This window comes from Coffea arabica, chromosome 1e (genome assembly GCF_036785885.1).
Source record: "Coffea arabica cultivar ET-39 chromosome 1e, Coffea Arabica ET-39 HiFi, whole genome shotgun sequence".
NCBI classification, from domain to species: domain Eukaryota; kingdom Viridiplantae; phylum Streptophyta; class Magnoliopsida; order Gentianales; family Rubiaceae; genus Coffea; species Coffea arabica.
Genome location: NC_092311.1, coordinates 11,967,986 through 11,988,530, shown reverse-complemented (window position 1 = coordinate 11,988,530; position 20,545 = coordinate 11,967,986). Strand labels below are relative to the sequence as shown.

The 20,545-nt window shown below is 42.7% G+C and overlaps 1 protein-coding gene across 1 annotated transcript; it reads left to right on the top strand.

Annotated features, from left to right (window-relative positions):
• The first annotated feature begins 6,978 nt into the window (after positions 1 to 6,978).
• Positions 6,979 to 12,585, top strand: LOC140016131 (uncharacterized). Its single transcript, XM_072069415.1, has one exon. The coding sequence runs from the start codon at positions 6,979 to 6,981 to the stop codon at positions 12,583 to 12,585; it is 5,607 nt and encodes a 1,868-aa protein (XP_071925516.1).
• Positions 12,586 to 20,545: the final 7,960 nt, after the last annotated feature.

Below are 20,545 nucleotides of genomic sequence, written 5' to 3'. Positions count from 1 at the left end.
AATTTTGCGGGGGGCCAAATCACACGGAGAATAATTGCTGGGAGAAAGAGGGAAAATGCTTGCGCTGTGGGAGTGCCAATCATCGGATTGCTAACTGTCTAGTTCGATTGCGAGAAAGGAAAGGGATCTAGCAACCAACCAAGACTAACCTTGGACAGTCGAAAGGGAAAAGGACTGGATCGAAAGTACTGGCTCAGGTGTATTCCCTAGAGTAACATCGGGTCCCTGACTCGTTTGAGGACGTAGAAGGTACGATTCCCGTAGTTCACCGTTTAACTAAGATTTGGATAGATCCTGGTGGTAAGAAAATTTCGAGGACAAAATTTTTTTAAGGGGGATGGAGTGTAAGAACCCGAAAATTTCTTTATTTTCTAGTCATTATTTTATTTTCTTGCATACAATTTCTATACATTTCTTTATTATATTAATTTTTGAGAGATTTTTATAAGGGAATGGAGTTATATAGCTGCCTGTAAAATTTCAGCTCAATCGGAGTACTGTAGCATGTGAAATGATAAAATTACCCCTGACTATCAAATTTGAATCATCAAATTCCAGAAATTTGAGACCAATATGTCCTGTTACTGACCTGTATGTTCGTCCATGTTAGAGGCCGAATTAGGTTTAGGTCAAAACATGAAAGTTGTAGGGTTTACGTATGTTTCGGATCCGTAGTTTTGGCGAGAGTTGGGCAGGCGGTCCGCCGATCCTTTGGTTTGCGTTAGGGGAAGGCAGGGCCTCACACTTCAGGAGTAAAGATACCTAAGATTTTGTGAGAAATACCAACAAAAAAATTGCCCCACATCCCTCATGACAACTCCAACTCCAGAGTAACCGTCTTCATAAAATATTGCACCATCGAAATTGACCTTTAGAAAACTTGCAAGGGGCTTTATCCAAGCAGTGGAAGAATGTATTGGATTAATGTTTGAAGATGTGTTTGCTTCCTAGTATTTCTGTGAGAAATTGAGAGAGAAAGAGACCAAATTGAGAGGATTACGATAGCAACCATCAAATAATGCTCTATTTCGATTAAGCCATAGATTCCAAAGAATTATCCGTACCAATTTCATGTCTTGCATTTTCAAATGATGAAGAAGGCCAGGCAACAAGACGAAACTTGATTGGTAGAATCTAATCTTATCGTTAGTATAAGGAAGCTAAGCATCCAAGCTTAAGTTGCTACTAGACAGCACAAGAAAAGATAATTAACATCTTCAATAGGACCTTGCATAAAGAGAAAATAGGATCAAGATAAACTTCACAACTATTCAATTTGGTAGTTGTAGGTAGGATAGCTTTGCAAATTTCCAACAAGAATATCTTTACTTGGCATTTTGAGTTTCCACAAGTGGGGCCAAATATCATCCACAGAACCATTACTCTTTGAAGCTACATCTTGCAATTTGTAGATTGTTTTTTCATAAAATGATAGGCATTTTTCACTGTGAAGAAACTATTTTTAGAATAGTGCCAAATAAGCTTATCTTGATTTTGTTTCTCATCCAATGGAATACTCATAAACAGCTCAATCTCATCCTGCCAGAAAAGCTCTCGAAGCAACTCATATTTCCATTTCCTGCTATTTTCATCAACTAAACAATCTAGAGTGGAGCTATCATTTGTTAATTATTACAGAGTTATAAGTAATTCTATCTATGGCTTCACGATAAGTTAACTTAGCTCTATATATGTAGCATGCAATAAGTCATTTTTTAAGATCAACTTTTTTCTTTTTTATTGTCTAAACCACCTTTGGACTGGATAGGAGGTCGAGCCGGGCGAGGGTTTTAGGCATGGGATGGTGCCTTATAAGTTCCATATCAAACCAATTTATCCTTGTATAAACAAATTAGAGTAGGATGTAAATAAATTTAAGTAGAATATAAATAAGTTGAAATTAAGGTGTAAAAAAAATTGTCCCTTTGGGAACATCCAATAAGGCTTAAAAAATTTGAAATAACAATTTTACTCTGAAATGGGCAGGTGAGCCCCGCATCAGTGGGTACTAAACTTCCAGTTTAGTTAAAATTACAAATAGGGGCCCGGGTGAGATAGCAATTACATATTTCACCATATTACAACTCATTTTCAACTAAGTTTTGAATTCCTTAGGTAAACGCAAGAAAAATTAGACTATGAGAAGTAAGGTTGCATTTAATTTCATATCTATAATTAATTTGCTAAAAAAACCACAAGCTGATTTCCTCCTGTATATGCATTCTTCAATATGAGGTTATATTCCTTAGGTAAACGCAAGAAAAATTAGACTATGAGAAGTAAGGTTGCATTTAATTTCATATCTATAATTAATTTGCTAAAAAAACCACAAGCTGATTTCCTCCTGTATATGCATTCTTCAATATGAGGTTATATCCCTCAATCTTCTCCGTATGTGCTGATTTCCTTCTATGTGATATTATACTAGTGTGTGCTCTCGCACTATGGCGCAAGCATATTTTTTGAGGCGGTCAATATTTTTATTGGAGTAGTAGTTTTTTTTTCCAGTGTTGTCATAGTAACTGTAGGGAAAAATTCTTCATCTGTAAATAAGTTGAAATAAAATCCTGTTGATGTATTGTGTTAAATAAAATTAGTTATTTTGTATTTTGTCTATCTAGATTAAGTGATAATTTTCTGAATTAATCTGTTTTCAATAACTAGACCCGACTATGTATATGTTTATTGAGATAAAGAAAGTATCATAATTTTAAAACAGTTCATCATCCTAGCCATTAGTACTGATAGATGTATGCATGTATACATAAAATTATTCCCGCAACATAGGCAAAATACCTTGCCCAGAATACGGCACTAGTCATTCCTGAGACCTCTGATGAATGAAATGACTATCATATAGTGGAATATGAAGATGAGAGGCCTGTACATTCATAGCTGTTGCTTCGCCACTAACATTACCATCAATGCGAGTGGCAGAATTGTGATGAGCATTCTGGCTTCTTAGAAGTTCTTCTTGATGATCTAATCTGAAAACTACATTGTTTGTCATTCTTTTATAGGGAGTGTATACAACAAAATGAGTTGGCATAGGAGAAATAGTAGGCGCCCGATTACTTGGTGCAGCAAAAGTTTCACGTATTAGGAACAAGTTCAACTGATTCCTGAATCTTGAATCCAGTTAGAGCCAGAGTACAGATGCCTGAACTGGATTCGGCCTCTTTCTTAGCCTTTGCTGAAGCATACCTTTCACGGCATCGTCGATTCCTTTCAGTATATCTCTCCTCCAAATATGCATATTTTCGGTTTTGAGGCATCTTAGATATAGTACGATGTAAATAGCAAAAGAAGTCATTGATAGAGTTACGATTCTATTTTTCTATTTTTCACTTACACACCAATATACATGGTGCATGGTAAAAGATTGGAAAAATCGTTTAAAACGTCTCTCATATTTTGTAAAATGACTTTTTCATCCTTCACTTTTAAAAATGTACTTTTACGTTCCTTAAAAATTTACATTAATCAAATTTGGTTTCTATCTATGTTTCCAACTAATTTTTTGTTAGAATCTACCACGTACTTTGCACATAATCATTTTTTAAGGATAAAATTATCAAATCAAAATTTACATAATCAGATTTATAATCTCTTATATTTTACAAAATAAATTTTTTTTATTCCTTATATTTCCTAAAATGAATTATATCGTCCCTCACATTTTTAGCTAACTTTTAAATTGGTACCCAAGATGATGAGCACAGCACAGCAGAGCAGAGTGACGGGCAGAAGAGAAATAGCTCCGGAATTAGTTGACATTTGAATTCACAGCCAAAGGAAATAGATGGCCCAGATTGAGAAGCAAAACATCGGACGGTTGAAAAGCATACACAACACATTCCACTACCGTTAATCTTCTAAGCAAGGAATTAAGACACGTGTGAATTCACAGCCAAAGGAAATAGATGGCCCAGATTGAGAAGCAAAGCATACACAACACATTCCACTACCGTTAATCTTCTAGGCAAGGAATTAAGACACGTGTGAGTGCACCGCATGTAATTGTAATTGGCACCAGGCTCTGCAAGTCTTCAGATGTGTCTCATAGGCTGAAAAGACGAAAAAGCCCAATCATGGTATATTTACAAAAATTGCTCCCAAAAAGCCCAATTGATCCACCGAGCCTATACGGGAAAAATGCACCTTTTTCATCCCCACTGTTTGGGGTGTTGGATAATTCCATCTCTAAAATTTTAGGTAAAACATATTTTGTCTTTATAGTTTTATAATTTTGGTCAATTTCATCGTTAAAGTTTGATGCAAACACATTTCATCCTTATAAGTTCATAAATTTGACTAATTAAGGACAATTGATGCATAGTGAAACAATTCGAATGGAATATCATCACTTGACCAAGGCATGCCAGTTAGTAAAATACAGAAAACATTGGATCAATAAAAATCTCAAAAATCATTTTTAATTCACTTTCTTGTTTTAAGAAATAAAAAATTTTTAGTCACCATTACTCTTTTCTTAATCACAAATTGAACAAAAAGATCGAAAGGAACCAAAGTTGTGGAGAAGAAATAACCCCATTATAGCCAATTGGATAAATTTTTCAAACAATTCCATTGCAACCAATTGCAGATCAATATTAAACTGAAAGAAATAATTGTTTAGATTGTCATTTATTTCCAAAACTTTGTTTTGTTGCATCATATACATGTTTTTCAAGTTGCCTATCTATCATCTAATCTATTTTTTATCTCACATATATCACATCACAATTTTTTTTTTAAAAAAAGGTTCTTATCCTAACACACTCATTATTATTTATATAATTTAATCAATAACCCAATTAAGTATCAACAATACAATTATTAACAGAAAATGCTAGTCATGTGATGATATTCCATCCAAATTGATTAACAATCATTCAATTATCCTTAATTGATCAAATTTATGAAACTGTGAGAATGAAATGTGTTTGCATGAAATTTTAGAGATGAAATTGGTCAAAATTACAAAAATACGAGGATGAAATGCGTTTTGACTAAAATTTTAGGGCCGAAATTGTCTTGCATCCCAAACATTGGGATGAAAATTGCATTTTTCCCCCAAGCCTACGCGCTTTATTTATGTAATAAGGATTGTTATCCAGCGATGCGTAGAACTTGAGAATTAGATGGGTTGCAATTTGCGTTCGCTCCTCAGCCTCCTAAAGAGCCCCTGTGGAGTCTCACCATGAAAATTTGACATCTATAACAAATTTAACATCTACAAACAATTTTTTTTTTCATAATAGGAGAATGATTTTTTAGAATTCCAAGTGAAGTAAATCACAGTTATTTGAGAGTAATTTTTTGGAATTTCAAGTTAATCACAGATATTCAAATTTAAAAAAAAAAGTGAAAAGAGTGACGGAAAACATTTGATGTTGAAAGCGTTGAAAAGAATTCTGATTATGGATTTAGAATTTATAGATTTTTGTTTGATATAATTTCTCATTGGTTAGATCATTGATACATTAGTTGGGTTTTGTAATATTCAAGAGGAGGGAATAACCAAATAAGTTTCGGGGTAGAATTGGATTAATGAAGACACATGAGTTGTTATAGGTGTCAAATTTTTAGGGAAGGCCCAGTAAAGGGGCTCCTTAAGGAGGTTGAGGATCGGATGCAGTTGCAATTAGGTCAAGTCAAAAGCACAATCTTACAATGTATTTGTTAAATTGCAGATCTATAATTTTAGTGCATGTTTATCTGCCATCAGGGCAGCAATGTATATCAATTGTGCTAGATGGTTTCCAGTAATCCTTTAATGAAATATGTTTTATTATAAAAAAAAAAGCACAATCTTACAAGATCAACTTTTTCTTTTTCTTTTTCTTTTTTCTTGTGCATTTTCGAACCATTGTTTTGTTAAATTCGTTATCTCAATTCTTATGATCCATCCAAAAGGAATCCGACAACGAAAATAGTGTGTTTAGCAATTTGTATGGACTTTTTAGGTTGATAACGAGGCTTTGTTAAATTAAAACTCAAAATAGGGCAGGCAAGTATATCATTAAGAACCTTGGGGGTGTCAAGTACAATTGTCAGAAAGGGAACATTTCATAAGTTATCCTTCGTGTGTAATGCTCCGCTTCTTGCTTCTCTAAACTCTATAGTTATTCATCACTGAATCAATAAATCAGTGGAACTGAACTAATCCTACTCTTGCTCAATCAATTTGATCAGTTTCATTTTTGTGAATTTCTGCGATACTAATAGCGGCTTCTGGAGAATTAGCGGTTCAAGGATCTTGTAGTGGGGCAAATCCACGTGTGACAGGTGTCAGATCGGCAGGCGGCACGTAGCAGGTCGGCGATGGATATCTCTGGGCTGGCACGGGCCAGCTCGGCATAAGGGAGCCAGCTCGGCCGCGTCAGTGGCCTCCTATGGTGGGCTTGATGGGCCGCCGCCTCCGAACATGTAGGGGCCGCCGCATAAAACCCTAGGAAGACTCCGAACCCTAAGGGGACTTTGACTCCCATAAGGAAACTACAACTCATCCGGTCCTATATATACTACGCTACCAAGACTATACAAGGTACGCTGACACAAGCATTCTCTACTACTACTATACTCTCCGGCCAAACTGACTTGATCGTCGGAGCTATTCCAGGGACTTTCGTCCCGCCTCCGGTTTTCTCTTTTCAGGACCCCCAGCTCGACTCGCCCTTGCAGGTCGGCAGCACCTGAACAGCCCGGCCGTCTTAACTTAGCTCGGATACGGTCTTTGGCAGTCGCATCAATTGGCGCCGTCTGTGGGAACTCGTATTCTCTTTTTTCGCGAAAAACATGCCAAAGACTAGGTCGCAGAGGAATGCTGGCGGATCCAAGGGGACCGAGCGAGGTGACCCTCAAAACCCCTCTCGGGGTCCCACACCCGGAGAAGTAGGGGCAGGGCCCTCACGAATCCCGCCTGAACAACTGGTTCAAACGGTGGCAGAAAACCTGCCCACCTTCGAGGCAATCATGGACTACCTCAAAGGGCAGTCGGAAGGTCATCAGGACAAGGAGACAAAGGTTCAGGGAGCAGATCAGTCAGAGTCCCGAACTGGAAGTCCCACCAAAACTGGGGCCAAGCGGGCACGCCGGGAGGTCACGCGTGAGCAAGTCGAGGTCATGGAGTCTTCCCACAAGAACTCCCGAACTGAACACCCGGAGCCCGTCCGGAGGCTCCCCAGGGGAGACCTCTCCCCCCGGAAAGAACGACAGCAGGTGCAGGACGAACTGGACCTACTTCTGGACCCGGAAGCGGACAGGTACATTGCTTCCCCCTTTGTGCTCGATATCGAGGAATACCAACTGCCTGCGAAGTTCAAAATTCCAAACATGAAACCTTACGACGCAACCACGGATCCGGAGGACCACCTGTTCGTGTTCATGACGCAGATGCGTTTACAAACCGCCGCGGATGCGGTCAGGTGCCAAACCTTCCCAATGTTCCTAGAAGGAAGGGCCCGACAGTGGTTCCAGGGACTCCCCCCTAGGTCGATCAATTCTTTCACTCAGCTCGCACGGCAGTTCTCAGCACAGTTCGTTTCTTCGCGAGCCTACTCTAAAAGCACCGCTCACCTCATGACTATCCAACAGAAGCCCGAGGAGTCCTTGCGCGAGTACATGGTGCGCTTCAATAATGAGTCCCTCCAAGTTCGAGATCGCGACGACAAGGTGGTCATGGCCGCCTTCATCAATGGGCTGCGCAAGCAAAAGCTGTACACCGAGCTTGTGGAGAGACCTCCCAAGTCAGTTCGGGAGATGCTGGACCGAGCCCATGAGAAGGCCAACGCGGAGGAGGCCAATCGCCTTAAGAGTGCACAGGAAAAATTGAGGGATGACAAGCGCAGGAGGGGCGCCGACCAGGTGAGGGCGCGGCCTGACCAGGGAAGGAAGATTGCTTATGACCGTCTCCCCAGGAGCCGCCCAATGGGAGAGGACAAGTCTTGGACTGGCCTCACGGCACCTAGAGCTCGAGTACTCGCAGTGATGGAGCAGGAGGGGCTATCCCGACCTCCTCGGCCCTTGGCCGGGGACAGAAGCAGACGGGATCAAGGTCTGTATTGCGCCTATCACCGGGATGTGGGGCACGATACGGAGGATTGCTGTCACTTCAAGAAAGATATCGAAAAGCTGATCAAACGAGGCCATCTGGGGCAATTCGTACGAGAGGAACGAGCTGACCAACAACGGGGAAGGCCCAGGTCGGAACGTCCGAGTTACTTCCGGGACCGACCTCAGTTGCCCCGTGGCCGAACTCCCGAGCAAGAAATACAGAACCTGGCAGGGGTGATTAATACTATTGCCGGGGGACCTGCTGGCGGAGATAGCCATGCAGCTCGGCGGCACAATCGCCCACCTCCCACGGGGGAGAGCTCGGCCAAGCGATTGAAGATGTATGAGGAAATAATCTATGGACCTGAGGACGCAGTCCCTTTGGCCTCTAATAATCATGAAGCCATTGTAATAGAAGTCATCACCTGTAACTTCAAGGTGAGGAAGGTGTATATAGACAACGGAAGTGCCATAGACGTGCTTTATTATAAGACCTTCAGGGAGCTGCAGCTGGAGGATAGACAGCTCGTACCGGTTCGAACTCCGTTGATCGGCTTTGCTGGTCCTCCTGTGAGGCCGGAAGGGATGATCACTCTCCAGGTCACGGTGGGGGTGGCCCCGAGGTGCCGGACGATCCCGGTAAACTTCGCGGTGGTTAAGGAGCCGTCATCCTACAACATGATCCTGGGACGTCCCACGTTGAATGCCCTCCGAGCTGTTTGCTCTACCTTGCACCTCAGCATGAAATTTCCTACTTCTGCGGGGGTGGCTGAGGTGCTGGGAGATCCAGAGGTGGCAAGGGCGTGTTATATTGCCACCCTCAAGGGTAAAGAAAAACTGGTAGCTCAGACAATTTGTCTGGAATCCTGGGAACCCCTGGAGAAGGGAGAGAGATTGGAGACAGACGAGGGATTGGCCGAGCTGCCCGTCCAGCCCGACCGACCTGAGCGCACAGTAAAGGTCGGCGCCGGCCTGGGTGAGCTGATCAGAAGTTCTTTGGAATCTCTTTTGGAGGAGTACGCTGAGATTTTTGCTTGGAGTGCTGATGACATGCCAGGAATCCCCACCGAGCTGGCAGTCCACAGGCTACATGTGGATCCTAACGTCCGACCAGTAAAGCAGAAGAAAAGGAACTTCGCTTCTGAGCGAAAGGAGGTCGTCAAGAGCGAGGTGGGAAAGTTGCTGGAGGCTAAGATTGTTAAGGAAGTCTACTTTCCGACCTGGCTGGCCAATCCGGTGCTGGTCAAGAAAGAGGAGAAAGCTTGGCGGATGTGTGTGGATTTCACTGACTTGAATAAGGCTTGCCCAAAGGACTGTTACCCACTCCCACGGATTGATCAGCTCGTGGACTCGACAGCGGGTTATGAGATCTTCTGTTTCTTGGACGCCTTTAAGGGGTACCATCAGATAGCCCTAGACGAGGAGGATCAAGAGAAGACTTCGTTCATCACCGAGGACGGAACATATTGTTACGTTACCATGCCGTTTGGGCTAAAGAACGCAGGTGCGACCTATCAGAGGTTGGTGAACAAGCTGTTTAGAAATCAGATCGGTCGGAACCTGGAAGTCTACGTGGATGATATGTTGGTAAAAAGTCGGACCCAAGAGCAGTTCATCTCCGACCTGAGGGAAATTTTCGAGATCCTTCGGAGCTCACGAATGCGGCTAAATCCCAAAAAATGTACTTTTGGGGTCAGGTCGGGAAAGTTCCTGGGCTACATGATTTCTAAGGAAGGGGTAAGAGCTAACCCAGATAAGATCAAGGCTATCATGGACATGGCTCCACCCCGGAATATTAAGGATGTGCAACGCCTAACGGGGAGGATGGCAACCTTGAACAGGTTCCTCTCCAAGTCGGCAGTTCGGGGGTCACCTTTCTTCAAGGCCCTGAAAGGAGGTCGGCAGTTCGAGTGGAATCTGGAATGCCAGAGGGCGTTCGAGGAGCTGAAAATCCACCTCGCTCGGTTGCCAGCCCTAACATCTCCCGAGTTGGGAGAGACCCTGTTCATCTACTTGGCTGCGGGTGAGGGAGCTGTTAGCGCGGTGCTGGTGCGAGAGGAGAACAAGATACAGAAGCCCGTATATTATGTTAGCCGCGCCCTGCAGGGGGCCGAGGTCAGGTACTCGGCAGTGGAGCGATATGTTTTGGCATTAGTACACGCAGCTCGGAAACTCAGGACGTACTTTCAAGCTCATCCCGTAGTAGTCATGACGGACCAGCCCCTGAAGCAGATCCTTTCCAAACCCGAGTCCTCGGGTCGAATGGTGAAATGGGCTGTGGAGTTGTCCGAATACGACCTGGGATATCAGCCCAGGACGGCCATCAAAGCCCAAGCCCTGGCGGACTTCATAGCGGATGGTGTTTCCTTTGGATTGCCCGAAACGGAGGTCGGTCAGGTCAGGAATGTACAGGCCGGGAAAGATGGAGAAGATGCTAAAAAGGCACATAACGGACAAGCAGCAAAGCCCTTACAGACCCCAAAGACTACCAAGGCCACTCAGGCCCGAGAAGCAGTAGAGGTCTTACAGGCCGGAGATGCTGCTGAGGTCATCCAGGCCATATGGGTAGCGGAGGATGGACCGTCCGAAGAAGCAGCTGAGGCCCAGCAGGCCGAAGAAGCTGCCAAGGACAGGCAGGCCGGAGAAGCGGCTGAGGTCGAACGGACCCAAGGAACTGCCCAGGTCGGAAAGACCAAAGGGGCAGCTAAGGTCGGGCTGGCCGAAGATGCCGTTGAGGCCACGCATCCAGAAAAAGCGGTCAAGGCAGACCTGTCTGGGGAGGCTGCCCAGGCTGGAAAGGACACAGAAGCTGCAGATCCCACCTGGACATTGTACGTGGATGGTGCATCAAGTAAGGAAGGATGTGGTGCAGGGCTCTTCTTAATTAGTCCCACTGGGGAGGAGCTGCCCTACGCCCTGAGGTTCGATTTTAGAGGCTCTAACAACGAGTCAGAGCACGAGGCTCTGATTGCGGGGATGGAGATGGCCCGAAGGTTGGGGGCCAGATCGATAAAAGTCTACAGTGATTCACAGCTGATAGTGAACCAAGTAGGGGGGAGCTATGAGGTCAAAGAAGGCTCACTAAGAAAGTACGTGGCTAAAACATGTGAACTGAAGGGTCAGTTTGAGCAGTTCACGCTCGAGCAGATTCCGCGGAGCCAGAACAAGCGAGCCGACGCCCTGTCTAAACTAGCCTCCACCTCGACTGGCTTCTCAGGTCAGGAAATACTGGTAGAGGTCGTCAGAAGTCGGGCCTATGAACAGGTAAGCGCTGCAGTCATTCAGGTAGTGAGCTCTTGGATGGATCCTATCATTCAGTATCTGGTTCGTGGGGAGCTTCCACCAAGCAGGACGGAGGCTCGCAAAATCCTCATCAAGTCACAGAAGTACGCACTCACACATGGAATTCTGTACAGGAAATCTTACTTGCAGCCCTGGTTGAGGTGCATAACGCCTGAGGAGGGCAACTACGTCTTACGCGAGCTGCATGAAGGCATCTGCGGCAACCACGTCGGCCCGAGAGTATTAGCCAAAAAAGGAATGTTGGCTGGATACTATTGGCCAACCATCTTTAGGGATTCAGCTGAGCTGGTATCCAGGTGTAGGTCTTGCCAGCTGCACGCCCCCGTACATCACACCCCCACTCAGGAAATGATTCCTCTCAGCAGCCCGTGGCCATTCTTCCAATGGGGAATTGACCTGTTAGGACCGTTTCCCCGAGCCCTCGGGGGCTGTGAGCACTTGGTAATAGCCATTGATTACTTCACCAAGTGGGTAGAGGCCGAACCCCTCAACACGATCAGCAGCAGATCGATCCAGAAGTTCCTTTGGAAGAGCATAGTCTGCCGATTTGGCATACCAAAGGTTCTTGTCTCGGACAATGGCAGACAGTTCGCTGACCAATCTCTTCAAGAGTGGTGCACGGAGCTCGGCATCCAGCAGCACTTCTCCTCAGTAGGGCATCCCCAGGCCAATGGGCAGGTCGAAAATGTCAACAGAACCATCCTGCATGGCCTGAGGACGAGGTTAGAGTCCGCCCGAACTAGTTGGCTAGAGGAGCTACCTACCATACTATGGGCTTACCGGACAACACCTCGAACAGCCACCCAGGAGACTCCATTCGTCTTGACGTATGGGGTCGAGGCGGTAATACCCGCAGAGGTCGGAATACCCTCAGGTAGGGTGCAACACTTTGTGGCTCAAGATAATGAGGAGGAGATGCGGCTTAACTTGGACCTGATCGAACACCGAAGGGAAGAGGCGGCTATACGGATGGCTAAGTACAAGGGCCAGGTCGCACGCTACTACAATGCTAGGGTAAGACACCTTTCTTTCAAGCCAGGAGACTTGGTGTTACGCAAGAACTCCGTCAGCCGAGCTGTGGGCACGGGAAAACTAGACCCAAATTGGGAAGGTCCCTACGTGGTGAAAGAAGTCGGCCGGGCAGGTTATTCCAAGCTGGCTCGCCTGGATAGAAGCGAAGTCCCGCGTACCTGGCACAACTCAAACCTGAGACTTTTTCTTTAGTACCCTGCCCGAGCTGAGGTGACCAGCTGGACAGGTCTGCTCTTTGCTTATCTAGCTCACTTTACTAGTCCACTTTATTAGTTAGCTCGGCCTGGACGGGCGTCCCTCAATCTAGAAGTTTTTCCTTTAGTAGTTTGCCTGAAGCTGAGGTAGTCGGCTGGACAGACTTATTCTTCATTAGTTCAGTACTAAGAATCATAAATGTACTCGAAAACATGGAATAAAAGAAAATTTTTACAAGTGTTGGATAAGAAAAGAGGCTGTTCATTCCATTTCAAAAGGACATACATAAGGGGGGCCATACAAAAGCGAGCTGGCCGAGCTCGGATCTAAGCCTAGCCTAATAGACCTGCCTAAGGCACTACCTCTCTAGTTCTCCCCTTGTTGTTCTTGCTCCGGCTCGGGGGAGGTCGCGGGCAGAGCAGGGTCGGCGACCAAGGCGGCCAGGTCGCGCCCGTTGGAATAGCCCGTGACAAGTCTGTCAATCTGATCGGCGGCCTGGGGATTATAGTCAGGCCATTTGCTCAGGTCAAAGCCCGGCAAGTTCAAGGACTGAACATCCACCATGGCTTTGGTGTAGCCAAGCTGCAAGACGGGGCCATTCAAGATGGCCAGATCATTCATGAAGACATCGGACTTTTTGAAGTCCTGAACGCCTAGCTGACGCCCTTCCGCTCTCGCCGTCTCAAACAGTTCGGCTGCTTTCTTCTGCTCAGCCTCGAGCTGGGTAGTTAGCTCGGCGGTCTTTTTCTTTTCCAGCTCGCAGGCAGCCTGGGAGTCAGCGAGCTGCTTCTTCGTAGCCTCCAGCTCTGCCTCTGCCGCCTCAAGCTGACTGGACAGCCTGTTCCTGGCTGCATCAGCCTGGGAGAGGTTCTCTCCCATGTTTTCATATCGCTGAGCCAGCTCGGCACCGGCGACGTTGAGCTGCAGGTCCAACTATGAGAAGTCTACGGATTAAAAATACTAATAAAGTACCAAGTGAAGAAGCTACCTGGGCTGCGCTCAGGTAGTAGTGCGACAGCAGCTCGGAGTTGGAGGCGAGCTGAATAAAGTGATGGTCGCGTGGGAGCACCGAACCTTTGACGAGCTCTCGAGCAGCCTCTGGAAACTGAGCTCGGTCATTCATCGACAGCCCCCACCTCGGGCAGAAATGGAGGGGGTGGGGGTGTGTGCTCAGCTCGGTGGGGGGCTTGAGAGGAATGATGTTCCTCGTCCGCCACATCGAGGGGGGCGACTCAGATGAGGCCTGCAGCTCGGCAGTGTTGACCCCATAGTGCTCCGTGGAAGCGCCAGTAGGAGATGGTTGGGGCGTAGGTGTAGCCGAGGTGGTCACCTCGGTCCTGGCTTTCTTGGCGGTGGTCTTCCTTCTCTTCTTTTTGGGTTCCTCCAAGGGGGTAGACTGAGCTGCGGGAATAGGCTCTGGTGGGGGAGGAGCCACGTCACCAGGAGCTGAGGAGGGTACCGAGGTAGCCGCGCGCGAGCTGCCTGTCCCACCTATGTTCAGAAGCTGGGAGAACCTCTTCACTGAGAGCAAAGAAAGGGGTCAGTTCGTGCGGCAAAGGAAAAGAAAGGAAAGCAAGGAAAAGAAGATCAAAGGGATTACAGGCTGTAAGCTCCTCGGGTGTGAGAGGTCGGAGGTCAGGCGCAGGGTCGTTCACCTCTGCTCGAATCAGCCCCGCCGACCGGAGCTGGGCGTTGCTAAATTCCTTCACCGATAATCGAGCATCCGAGCTAACCAGGAGGTCCAGCTCGGCCGCAGGAAGAGGTGAAGGAATGGGGTCGGACACCTGGGTCTCCTCCCTCCAGGTCAAGGGAGGAAAGCCCGTGTTCTTCACATAGAAGAACTGAGCTTTCCAGCCCTTAATGGAAGAGGGGGTGTGCGTGAACAGTTCGCGGGTGGGGAGTTCTCCCCCGCTCCTGCGAGCAAAATAAAACCAGCCATGAACTGGCCCGCTCACCTTCATTTGGAAGAATGACCTGAAAAGGTCTAGGGAATAGGGAATTTCGAGGACTCGGCACATCATAAAGAAGCCGAGGATCGATCTGATGGCGTTTGGAACGAGCTGGGTTATTCGAATTCCCCAAAAGGTTAGAATTTGGTAAAGGAATTGGGGAATGGGAAGACGGAGACCAGCTATGAGCTGATCCCTGTAGATGGCCACAAACTCAGAAGGAGGTCGGCAAGCATACTCCCCTGGTCGGGCAGCCTTAGCCTCGAACTGGAGGGGGATATCATACCTCCCCACCAGCTCGTCCACACTTCCCTGGTCTAGGATAGGGGGGATAAGCTCGACTTCCCCGAAGTTGATATCCGGCCCCCTGGAAGGTCCCGCCCTAGTCCGAGCTGGAGTTACCTCTAGGGGAATCCCTAGGTCGGCAGCCCCAGCGTCAGGTCGGGCAGGCTGGTTGGGTTGGTCCATCTCTAAAGTGGGAGAGTGTATGGGGGAAGGTAGGTATTCCGATGAGCTGGAAGAAGAAGAGCTAGAGGAGGAGGAGATTATCTCTATAGGTGCAGGTCGGGCTACTCTACGCCTAGGTACTGAGCTAGTGATATCTGAGTGCGTGGACGAAGAAGACATAAAAGGGAAAAGAAGACTTACTAGTGGATGAGGAGTTGTTGTGTGCTTAGGGGGAAGCGCTACTCTGGAGCTCTCTAGGCAGGAGGCGAGCTGATGGGATTTGTGAAAGAAGAGAATGAGAAGGGAAGCGTGAAAGTGACGTTTGGTAGGGCCTATTTATAGGCCTCCAAGGCGGGAAACCGAAAAGTCCCGAGTTAGGGATTTGAATTTATTGCTGAAGGACGGTTATCTTACAGAAACGCTCGAACTGACAACCGTCATTATGGGAGGACGTGACTCTTGAGCTGACGGTTATGACAGCATACGTGGCGGTTACCCGGACAAGGTGCGCGGTCGTGGGATCGTGGGTCCCACCCCCGACTGACCTGACGCCTCGAAATTTGGTCCAGACTCACGCGACCCCTCGGTGACTCTAGACTCAAGGGGGGCTAGTGTAGTGGGGCAAATCCACGTGTGACAGGTGTCAGATCGGCAGGCGGCACGTAGCAGGTCGGCGATGGATATCTCTGGGCTGGCACGGGCCAGCTCGGCATAAGGGAGCCAGCTCGGCCGCGTAAGTGGCCTCCTATGGTGGGCTTGATGGGCCGCCGCCTCCGAACATGTAGGGGCCGCCGCATAAAACCCTAGGAAGACTCCGAACCCTAAGGGGACTTTGACTCCCATAAGGAAACTACAACTCATCCGGTCCTATATATACTACGCTACCAAGACTATACAAGGTACGCTGACACAAGCATTCTCTACTACTACTATACTCTCCGGCCAAACTGACTTGATCGTCGGAGCTATTCCAGGGACTTTCGTCCCGCCTCCGATTTTCTCTTTTCAGGACCCCCAGCTCGACTCGCCCTTGCAGGTCGGCAGCACCTGAACAGCCCGGCCGTCTTAACTTAGCTCGGATACGGTCTTTGGCAGTCGCATCAGATCTCAAATTTGGCAAAAGTTTGGGGGGAGCAGTTTTTGACAAATGAGAATTTTGACATCTAACAACTGCTAACGTTGCTTTTGAATAAAAACTTAGGAAACTATCTTTTAATTGAAGAAATCTTATAGTTGACATTTTATAACTATTGTTCAAAGTTTGCATCATTAATTTCTTAAAACAAACAACAATACTGATACCTTGATTCAACGAATTAAACAAAGGAAAAATTGCACTTAAGCCCCTATATATGTACCGTATTTGACTTTGTCCCCTATATGAATTGTAGTATGCACATTTTTTATTTAAGAAAGTAAACTAATAAATAATTAAAATAATTTAATATTTACCATACTTTCAAGAAAGTATGAATTGTCGTGTGCACATTTTTATGTTATTTTTTTTTATTTTTAATGAGATCAATATCATCAATATCTCGACATTATCTCAGACTAACCTATAGTTAAACTAGAGAAAGGGGAAGTAGATTATCTATAATTAAGATGTGACAATACCAAATAAAATTATGGTGTTCGATTCAAAATGCAGCCCAACGTAATCCGTTAGTATGAATTGAGATTTCAATTTACTTATTGAATCATTTCTGCTTTCTCTTGAGTATTCACCATTTTAATTCAAAATTCAAAGAAAAAAGTTGGATCTCACTAGTTGATAAGCAAATTTTACTTACACAGAATTGCATTGTGAAGGTATCCATAATATGCTGAAAATCTGAAAAAAGCAGACTTCAAATTCAACAAAGTTTAACTGGCCTATTTCCATTTGCTCATCCTCATAATCACAGTCAGTGTTGTACTTGCAACAACCCAAAGTTTTTCAACGATTCAAAGTCCACACAAAGAAGTGTCATGTATCAATTAATCTGACCATATCCAATTCTGCTCTGGAAGTTTCATTGATCACCATAAAACTGTGTATAAATAGTCAGCTTTAAGCTCCACAAGCTCCTAATCATTAGAAGAATTAGCCATACTGCAAACTTAGTCTAGAGGTATACGCTCCTCTCTCTCTCTCTCTCTCTCTCTCTCTCTCTCTCTCTCTCTCTCTCTCTACATATATACATATATATATATATATATACATGCTATCTTAGGCAGTGACGGAGCCAGGATTTTTTCATTGGGGGGGCCAAAATTTTTTCGAACAAAATTATCTTAATATGTTATGTTCAAACTAATTTTTATTTATTTAAATATATGACATCTTAAAATATCAAATATTAATTTTAATTATAAAGGTATGTCTATTTCATAAATATGTAGCATAGTCATAACTAAATTAAGATAAGAAATAACATTTGATTAAATATCTTATAACATCACAAACCACTTAAGTTGCACATTATGAGAAGATGCTCCAATATGTCACCTATGCAAATACAAAAATATAACTATGTAATATAAATATAATTATTTTCAATTAAAAAAAAGATAAAAGTTATGTTAATATACCTTGAAATTTCATCCTCTTTTATTAAAAGTAAATTGAGTTTTACGTTCTTTCATAGAACTATATTCATCTCTAATTGAATCAATGCTAAATTTTCGAACAACTTCCTTTTTTTATGTACATTGTTAGGCAATCATTCAAGAAATGATCTTTTATCTTGTTTTGGAGCTTTATTTTGATTATTTTCATAATTGAAAATGTCCATTCTATAGACTATAAAACGGAACTAGGATTTTTTCTTTGGGAGGGGGGCCAAAATTTTTCTGAACAAAATTATCTTAATATGTTATGTTCAAAATAATTTTCATCTATTTAAATATATGACATCTTAAAATATCAAATATTAATTTTAATTATAAAGGTATGTCTATTTCATAAATATGCAGTATAGTCATAACAAAAATTAGGACAAAAAATAACCTTTGATTAAATATCTTATAACATAACAAACTACCCAAATTGTACATTATGAGAAGATGCTTCAATATGTCATTTATGAAAAAAATAAAAATATAACTATACAATATAATATAACTATTTTCAATTAATAAAAGATAAAAGTTATGTTAGCATACCTTGAAATTCCAACCTCTTTTCTTAAAAGTAAATTGAGTTTTACGTTCTTTCATAGAACTAAATTCATCTATAATTGAATCAGTGCTAAATTTTGATCATCCTTTTTTTATGTACATTGTTAGACAGTCATTCAAGAAATTATCTCTTATCTTGTTTTGGTGTTTTGTTTTGATTATATTCACAATTGAAAATGTACGCTCTATAGTTGCAGTTGATACAGAAAGAGTGAGAACAAATATAATCAATCTGCCAATAACAGAATATATCACTCAATTTCTTGTTTTCACCAAGCCTTCAAGTAATTATTTGTATATTTGTATATGAGTCAACAAGAGGATAGATCACTAATTTTAAATTTTTTATCAATTAGGCTAAGGTGTATATTTGTATATGGACCACTAAAGTAATTATTTTTATTTTAACCCATTGATAATTATGAATTGAGTCTTTTATTATAATACATCAAATTGGGTCAATTTACTATGGATCATCAAATTATATGTTTAATTTTTTGAATGTCAAAAAATTAGTACAATAAAAAATAAATAACTTTTTTTTTGAAGAAAAAATTAAATCAAAAGGTGGCTAATTCATACACGCACACACATAGATAGATAGATAGATATATATATATATTAAACTCTCATAATATAAACTAAAATTGTAAAAAATTAGGGGGGGCCAACTTTGACTTATACATATATTTACATATTATGAATTAAAATTTTCAAAACTTAGGGGGCCATGGCCGCCCTCTGCCCCCTTGGCTCCATCATTGATCTTAGGCCATTAACTTCTTCATTAGTAGTTCATCTTTAGTGGTTTACTCGAAGAGAGACATAAGAGGCCTTTAGTGTACATGAGACTTGGGGTAGGAATGGTTAAATTTTCGTGACGTTCAATGCAGTTAGCGGTATTCTTTACATAATTGGATATACTCTTACACCTAAAATTTGGTCTCTCAGAAAGAATTACACTTTTCAATGAGGGGCGGCCTTTCATTTTTGGCATAGAGTAAGAAGCCAAAAAGAGCCGGATAATCCTGTTAAGATTCGGAATATCAAACGCCAATTGTTCATTTATTAGAAGAGAAAAAAACAACAAGGCAACATATATTGTCTTGAGGCGTGGATTGTCGAAGAACAATTCCGGACTCGAAAACAGACAAAAGAGAAAAAGCCATGTGGCGTCTAATGGTACTGACATTTTTATGTAAGATATGAAGAAAAGAAAAACCCTTTAGTAAGGGCGAAATTAGGATTTTATTTTGGGGAAAAACAACCAAACTATGGAAAAAATATATATTGTAATAGATAAATTTTAATAAATTTAAGCTCAAAACTTATGACATTTATTAGTATTCAAATTATTTTGTTTACGTAAACAAAATCTAAAGTAACATACTGAAACTAAAATTTTTTAGGATGTTAATAACTACCAATAAAGATTTCCTGAGTAACTTATCAACAAAATCAAATCAAAATGGAATCTAGTTAAAGCATATTCTTAAAAGGCTAAACTTTAAATAGAATGACAATATTAAAATGAAAATTTTTAATTTGCATTAGGATAAATTACCATGATGTTCAGTGTAGTTAGTGTATTTTCTTGAAATAGAATTTGATGTACTCTTATCTTACACCTAATATTGTTTTATCACAAACTATTGGCGTAAAAGATTGTGCTCTTAATTTGACTCAAAGATTACATGGAATCATCCACTATACTTCACAAAATTTGTGAATAATCAACTTTGGATAACAGTGAAACGCATGACCACTGCTAAATCGATTCATATAAATAAACGAGTATTTACCTTCTAGAAGTCAAAATTAAAGAAATACTAGGTTGTTTATTATGTAACACATACATTCAGAATATTAAAAAGTTAAAGTTAAATGTTTGCATTGTATAGGTAACTGGATCTTCTTTACGTATCACCTTTTAGTTTCAAATGAACATTAGAAAATTTTTTATGCTATATGTGAGATAAAATAAACGAATTGACAATCTGATCTCTCAGTTTTAAATGATTTTCATTTTGGTATGCTAAAAAATCATACACGCACACAAACGAAAAAAAAAAGTAAATAAAGAAAAAGAAAACATTCAAATCTAAATAGTTGACCCTTCTTTTTCAAACTCAACAATTTCCATTCTTCCTTCTTCCTTCCTAGGCTGTGAAGAGAAAACTAGAAAGAGCAAATTTTCCCAGAGATTTGCAATGTCAAAGACTAATTCTTATGTAGAGCTAATATGGATATAGAAAACATATAAATTCCTTAGTAGGGACTAATAGATATTAATTCAGTATGGAGAATTGTTGCAACCTAGAATATATTCTTAAACCTGAAGTAGAAGTACTGGAGTACATTCAAATTCTATTAATAGACAATTTGTAAAGTTAAAAAAT

What these genes read in the sequence shown, in the direction of transcription:
- LOC140016131 (XM_072069415.1), top strand. Translation starts at nt 6,979, where the DNA reads ATGGACTACCTCAAAGGGCAGTCGGAAGGTCATCAGGACAAGGAGACA.